The 9,150-nt window shown below is 46.5% G+C and overlaps 1 protein-coding gene across 1 annotated transcript in view; it reads left to right on the top strand.

The window, feature by feature from the left end:
• The first annotated feature begins 748 nt into the window (after positions 1-748).
• The window catches only part of Dgkk (diacylglycerol kinase kappa), a 148,635-nt gene continuing 140,233 nt past the window's right edge, over positions 749-9,150 (top strand). The window contains exon 1 of the mRNA XM_060374512.1: positions 749-1,554. Within this exon, the coding sequence (XP_060230495.1) occupies positions 925-1,554 (630 nt within the window). The 5' untranslated portion in view covers positions 749-924. The remainder of the gene's footprint in view (positions 1,555-9,150) is intronic.

Below are 9,150 nucleotides of genomic sequence, written 5' to 3'. Positions count from 1 at the left end.
GCAGGCTGCAGAAAGCCAGGGCTCCAGTTCTCCCTCCTTACACTCCTTGCCCAAAGCACCGCAAACCTGCTACCAAACAGCAACCTCCTCAACTGTTCTGACTAAGAAAAGCGCAGAAATTAAACAAATGAATTGAAGAACGAACAAACAAAACAAAACACATGAACGAACAAACAAACCCCCTTGAGATCCGGAGGTTCTCCCCACTCCCATCCCTGTTTCTCGTTTTTTTTTTTTTTTTTTCCCCCAACCTCTGCTGGTTAATTTCTTTTCCTGGGTTAAATAAAAGGGAGTGCTTGTCCATCCTGACTTGGGAAGAGGGCAAGCGGTTAGTTCCAGGCTAGATCCACCTGCTGCTAAGGGCAGCCACGTTATGGAAGCTTAAGATCAGCAACATCCCCGTAGAATGTAAAAGGATTGCAAAGACCCTAAACTTCTCTCTATCTCTGTCATCTTTGTCTCTGTCTCTCTCTCTCTGTGACTCTTTCCGTATCTCTCTCCTTCTCTGTCTCCCCCCCCATTCTTGTCACCAAAGGGTTAATCCCGGCTGGGCTCCAAGTCCTCCCCACAAGCCACTCCATTCCCCCTCCTCTTTTTTGCCTCCCCCTCCCTTCCTGCGCACGTCGCTAGAGGTCATCAAGCGCTCTGCCCAGTCGTGTTCTCAAACCTTATTCTTTCCCGCCCATCAAACCAGTAGCTGCTTACGAAGAGGTGTGCGCTCACCAAGGGGCGTGTTCCAGCTCCGGGAGACGCTGCGCGCCCCTGGGTTAGACCTCAGAGCTGCGCTAGCCATGGAGCTAAGCGAGTGCAAAGTTTGGCACCCCTCACAGGGATGTCAGACAAGAGTGGGCGGACCACCCGAGGGCTCTTCAACCCTCTAATCTTAGGGGCGCCGGCTGCCTGGACCCCAGAAGGTGTGCTGCAATGGAAGGTGTAGAGTCGGCAGCCCAGGTTACTGCCCAGCTTCAGGATGAAGAGCAGCCTGCTGAGTCCCCCGAGCTTCTGCCGCCGCCTCCCGCTCCGCCGCCGCCTGCACCACCGCCGCCAGCTTCTCCACCGTTCCCCGAGCCTTCTCCAGAACCAGTCCCAGCGCCTGCACTGGGACCATGTCCAGATACGACTTCAGAACCAGCTACAGAAGCAGACTCAAAAACAACCCCAGAGCCGGACCCCGAGCCGGACCCAGAACCAGACTCAGAGCCGGTCTCAGAGCCGGACCCAGAACTTGTCTCAGCGCTGGCCCAAGAGCCAGTCCCAGAAGATGCCCCAGAGCCGACCCCCGAGTCGGCCCCAGACTCTGTCACAGATCCAACCGTAGAGTTGGCCTTAGAACTGACTAGACAGCCCATCCCACCAGATCTTGACATAGGGCTGGCCTTTGAGCTAGTCCCAGAAACTGATACGGAGAGGGCCCCAGAGTCATGGCTAGAACCAACTCCAGAGTTCTATCCAATGATGAGTCCAGCATTACAGCTGTTGCAGTTGGTCCCTGGAGAGAAAGGTCGAAAGTCACCTCCGTTGCCCAGATCACCAATAACGTGGTCCAGAATAAAGGTAAGAAAAAGACCCCTTGGAGGAAGGGGGGAGGGGGGAGGGAGAAGCTAGACCAGGTAGGATAGCTATCGAGTTTGCTAGACTCGGGGTATCCCTTGAATCCTTTTGGTTGCCACTCACTGACCAGAAAAGATATGGGAATGGAAGATCCTGGGGAAGCGGGAAGTAGCAAGGAAGCAAGAAGTGGTTGGGAGGCGGGAAGCAACATGTGAGAAAAGAGAGTAAGCTGCTTGGGGTTTAGGAAAAGAGGTGGCAAAAGTGGGAGTCAGAGAAAGTGACAGTGCAGTGAGCACCTGTATCTTGAAAAAAAAAAAAAAAAGGCAGTGAAAGGGAATGCAAGATACTCAAAGTATTTGGGGCTGCCTCTAGGTACTTAAGCGGGTGACACGGGGGTGGGGGTGGGGGTGGCTACAGGACACACCTCTGCCATAGTCACTGCCGCAGAGGCCCAAAGCTGCAGAGCCTTTCTGCCTGCTTGGCCCCCTCCCTGCCATTGAGCAGGAGGGGGGACATCTGCTGAGATGCAGCTGAAGACATCCTGGGGGGGAGGTGCCTGGTGCCTCTGTCCACTGCGGGGTACTTACTAGTACTCCAGGCAGAGGTGAGGGGAAGGGCGGTGCCCACGCACACTGCAGGGAAAGGGCAAGGTTCGCTGGGAGGAGAGGGGAGAGCTGCGTGTGTTGAAGCCACCATTGTGTCTGTCTGCAGGGTTTCCCAGCAGGTAGGTGCAAACACTGACCTCTCGGGTTAGGGTTACTGTCATCCCTCCCCAGGACCAGCTGGAATCATACCGCAGTCCGTGTTTAGCAACGTGAATACACAAGTTGGGGTTTGCGAGCAGAGCGTGTGAAGCACAACTTTCATCTCTACTGGTCTCCAGAAATTCCTTGTCAAACACTGCACTTAGCTTTGGGGGCGGGGGCAATGAATGAAGGGTCTTCGGGCATCAGTTCAAGCCAGCGGAGTAAGGAAGGTTTGCAATGTTTACCTCCAGTCTATCTGATTTTCTCCCTCCGTCTCTGGTCCCTTTCTCCCCGTCTCTGGTCCCCATACTTTAAAACTGTGAAAAAGCACAACACAGCATCTGCCTCACTTTAGCTTCTTCCAAAGAAAAACACCCACAAGGAAAATAGCGCAACACGCCAATCATGACAGCCTTTCCAGCAGTTTGGCTTGGCAGGGCTGGGGACATGTCTTGGGAATCGTGCCGCTGTGGGGTGCACACTTGTTGAGTGCAGACTGCAGGGGTTTGGGGGTAGAACTGGCCACCCGAAATGCCAAATATATGCCATGATCAAGTCTGCCGTGAAAGTTTCCAAGAAGACAAAGGGGTGTCAATTAATTTAAATAAATCAGACAGGATGATAGTGACTTGGACAATTAAAAAAAAAATCAAAATCTCAGGGATGGATCTTCCCTCTTTCTGCGGATAGTCTTTCTTTCTGACGAAAGAAAGGGCAGGTGGGTAGCTAAACAGGGAGGTCACCCTCACTCTGAGGCTAGCTGTTGTCGTTTTTCTAAAGGTCTGCACCACGCTGGTGAGTGGGAGATGAGCAAGAACCACCTGACCTGTGGCCATCTTTAGTGACATTTTGGGAAGCAGGCTTAGTCACATGGATGGCCTTGGAAGGCCCTTTTGTCTCAGGAAGGCAGACTGAGGGCTGGGGGTGGGGAGTGGCAGGACCCTTGTTCCCAATCCCTAGTGAATATAACCCCCCCCTTAGCCGTGCAAGCATATTCCATCAGCTTGACTAGAAATTGTCTATTGCCAGATGTGGAGAATGAAGGCAAAGAGAATCTGCTTAGTTTCCTTTCTATTGCACGGGTTCACGCAGACTGACTGGGTGGCCCCTGGCATGTGCCAGCACCCACAGGAAACAAGGACCCCGGGGGAGGGGGGACACTCTCCTTCAGAAGAGTGAGGTAGCTGTTGAGCCACCTCTCTGGGGAGGTGGCAAGCCCAAATGCTCATCAGGGAGGACCGGCGGATCAGCTCGTGGAGGCCCACAGAGGATCCAAGTGTGCAAACGATCCAGGTAAAGGCTCACATTGCCAGGACACTGTTCTCTATAGCTTCACTCGGCCGCCTGGCCGCCTCCTCTGCACTGTTTTCAATCAAGAAGATCATGCTCAACACAAGCAGACTGCTCTCGCACACTGCCTCCCTGAGGACAGCTGGGAAGATGCACATCACACACACAACCCTCACCCCCCCCACAGAAATACACCAAACACACATCACACACTACACACACATCCCAAACACACCACACATCCTAATACACCACATGCACCAACACATCACACACTTAAATAACACACACATCTCTGTCTTACACACGCAATACACGCAAAAGCACATCACAGACATACAACACACATGCACATAGCACACACACACATCACACAAACCACAAACTCAAACACATCACACACACATACCCCAAACGTAGGTCATATACACTACATATACAAACACATCACACGGGTACCACACACATATCACAAATATACCACAAACACACACAGACACCACATAGTCACCACACACACAATCACAAACACACTACATCTACCAACACACCCCACACACTACACAAACCCATCACACACGCCACACATATCACACACACACACTATACACACAAATACATCACATACATACCACACATACATATACCACACACAAGCACATACAACACACACTTCACAAACACACATAACATATACCAACACACCACACACAAACACAACACACACATCACACAGCACACACACTAACACAACACACACAAACACAACACATACACATCACATGCACCAACTCACCACATATTCATCACAGGTACCACACACACAAATGTATTCATCACACATACCACACAGACAAATACATCACACACACAAACACATCACACACACATACAACACATACACACACATACCACATATACCGGACACACACGTATCACACATTCATCACAAACACATACAAATACACACCCTACACCACACACAGCAGAAACACAGAACATCACAAACACATATAACATACCCCAGCACACCACACACAAACACAACACACACATCACACAGCACATACACCAATATACCACACACAAACACAAGACACACACATCACATGCACCAACTCACCACATATTCATCATACATACCACACACACAAACACATCACACACATATACAACACATACACACATATACCACATATGCTGGACACACACGTACCACACATTCATCACAAACACAACACACACAAATACCCACACCACACACAGCAGAAACACAGCACATCACAAACACACATAACACACACAAACACAACACATACAAACACAACACACACATCACACAGCACATACACCAACACAACACACACATCACACAGTGCATACAACAACTCACCACATATTCATCACACATACCACACACACAAACACATCACACACACACACAACAGATACACACATATACCACATATGCTGGACACACACGTACCACACATTCATCACAAACACAACACACACAAATACCCACACCACACACAGCAGAAACACAGCACATCACAAACACGCATAACATACCCCAACATAACACATACAAACACAACACACACTTCACACAGCACATACACCAACACAACACACACCAACACAACACACACATCACATAGCACATACAACAACTCACCACATATTCATCACACATACCACACACACAAACACATCATACACACACAAACACATCACACATATACCACATATGCTGGATACACACGTACCACACATTCATCACAAACACAACACACACAAATACCCACACCACACACAGCAGAAACACAGCACATCACAAACACACATAACACACACAAACACAACACATACAAACACAACACACACATCACACAGCACATACACCAACACAACACACACATCACACAGTGCATACACCAACTCACCACATATTCATCATACATACCACACACACAAACACATCACACACATATACAACACATACACACATATACCACATATGCTGGACACACACGTACCACACATTCATCACAAACACAACACACACAAATACCCACACCACACACAGCAGAAACACAGCACATCACAAACACATGTAACATACCCCAGCACACCACACACAAACACAACACACACATCACACAGCATGTACACCAACACAACACACACCAACACAACACACACACATCACATGCACCAACTCACCACATATTCATCATACATACCACACACGCAAACACATCACACACACACACAACACATACACACATATACCACATATGCTGGACACACACGTACCACACATTCATCACAAACACAACACACACAAATACCCACACCACACACAGCAGAAACACAGAACATCACAAACACACATAACACACACAAACACAACACATACAAACACAACACACACATCACACAGCACATACACCAACACAACACACACATCACACAGTGCATACAACAACTCACCACATATTCATCACACATACCACACACACAAACACATCACACACACACACAACAGATACACACATATACCACATATGCTGGACACACACGTACCACACATTCATCACAAACACAACACACACAAATACCCACACCACACACAGCAGAAACACAGCACATCACAAACACACATAACACACACAAACACAACACACATATCACACAGCACATACACCAATATACCACACACAAACACAACACACACATCACACAGCACATACACCAACACAACACACCAACACAACACACACATCACACAGTGCATACAACAACTCACCACATATTCATCCCACATACCACACACACAAACACATCACACACACAAACACATCACACACATACACAACACAAACACACATCTACCACATATACTGCACACACACACGTACCACACATCATCACAAACACAACACACACAAATACCCACACCACACACAGCAGAAACACAGCACATCACAAACACACATAACACACACAAACACAACACACACATCACACAGCACATACACCAACACAACACACCAACACAACACACACATCACACAGTGCATACAACAACTCACCACATATTCATCCCACATACCACACACACAAACACATCACACACACAAACACATCACACACAGACACAACACAAACACACATCTACCACATATACTGCACACACACACGTACCACACATCATCACAAACACAACACACACAAATACCCACACCACACACAGCAGAAACACAGCACATCACAAACACACATAACACACCCCAACACAACACATACAAACACAACACACACATCACACAGTGCATACACCAACTCACCACATATTCATCACACATACCACACACGCAAACACATCACACACACATACAACACATACACACATATACCACATATGCTGGACACACACGTACCACACATTCATCACAAACACAACACACACAAATACCCACACCACACACAGCAGAAACACAGCACATCACAAACACACATAACACACCCCAACACAACACATACAAACACAACACACACATCACACAGTGCATACACCAACTCACCACATATTCATCACACATACCACACACGCAAACACATCACACACACATACAACACATACACACATATACCACATATGCTGGACACACACGTACCACACATTCATCACAAACACAACACACACAAATACCCACACCACACACAGCAGAAACACAGCACATCACAAACACGCATAACATACCCCAACATAACACATACAAACACAACACACACATCACATACACCAACACAATACACACCAACATAACACACACATCACATAGTGCATACAACAACTCACCACATATTCATCACACATACCACACACACAAACACATCACACACACACACACACACACAGATCACACACAGACACAACACATACACACATCTATCACATATACTGCACACACCCGTACCACACACATCATAAACACAACACACAAATACACACCTACACACAGCACAAACACAGCACATCACAAACACACAACACACATATACCACACACATCACACACATAACATACACCAACACACCACATTCACAAACACAAACACACACATCTCAAACACACATCACATACATAACACACACATCAGAAACGTGCCCACACACTAACACACCACACACACATCACAAAAACACTGCAATACACTACACACATACATCATAAACACACCACATACACCAACACACTACATACACATCACACATGCAAACATATCCACACACATAACATCACACACACTACACACAGAGACACATCACACATATACCACACACACATCATAAACACAGCACATGCACAAACATCACACATAGCATACATACAAACATCACACACATACACACTACACACACAAACACATCACACACACACATATGCCCCAAGCACGTAACACACCCAAACATTACACACATACTACCCACACAAACACATCACACACACTAAACACACTCTCAAACAAAACAAGTCTCATTACCCAGAGAAATAAATCCTTTCAAGCAAGCATGAAATCAGCTTGAAAATTCAAAGGAAGATAGAGACAAAAGCTGAACTATGATGGCACACACCTTTAATCCCAGCACTTGGGGAGGCAAAGTCAGGTGGATCTCTGTGAGTATGAGGCCAGCCTGGTCTACAGAGTGAGTCCAGGATAGCCAAGGCTACACAGAGAACCCCTGTCTTGAAAAAAGGAGAGAGCAAGAGAGAGAAAAGCAAGTGGCTGAATATGATTTTAAGTTTTTCTCAGGTAACACTGATAGCTGGTATTGCCATAAACAGCATCTTCCAGCCGGTACTCTGTCTCTTCAGAGCATTCAGTAAGGTTTCAGGACCTACGAGCTGCAGTTCTATGCAGACACTAGAGACTGTGAAAAGGAGGCTCATGTTTTCTTTTCCAGTAGCTACCAGGGTTACACAGATTGTGAATTATACCTATTTGCTCCTTCCCTTCTAAAATGTCTTTATTCTCAGGAAATAAGCTTTGGTCTCCTACCTGCTGACACTAAATATAGGTAAGGATGTGTGAACTGGTTCTTTAACAACAGTATGACTCTCTTGGGGGCAGTGGGACTTCTATGAAATGCACTATATTTGTTTCTCTCCCATCAGTTGTGTCTGAAGAAACACAGTTTGTATTTTTATTTAATAGATTTTTGAGCACTTATAAAATTATAATCACACTGTATGAGTGACTGATGAAAGTGTGGGAAGAAATACACATTTGTGACTTTGATTTGTGGAGAGAGGGGTTTCTGCTGTAGTAAATTTAAAAAAAAAAAGTATTGGTCTATATAAGGTTTATTATTAGCCCTAAGATTTTCTAACCCACTATCACAAATAATGAGACACAGACACCGGTTACATTGATAATTGCCTTATTTACCTTGGACTGGGCAGATATTTCACTTACACCGTCTCAATATCTTTATCATCCATTTCCCAGCCCCCATCCAATGCCATCCATCTTAATCCTCATAAATTGGACTA

The sequence above is a fragment of the Meriones unguiculatus genome, chromosome X (assembly GCF_030254825.1).
Source record: "Meriones unguiculatus strain TT.TT164.6M chromosome X, Bangor_MerUng_6.1, whole genome shotgun sequence".
In the NCBI taxonomy this organism is placed as follows: Eukaryota; Metazoa; Chordata; class Mammalia; order Rodentia; family Muridae; genus Meriones; species Meriones unguiculatus.
Note: the sequence above shows the minus strand (reverse complement) of the source record. Positions and strands in the feature narration are given on the sequence as shown.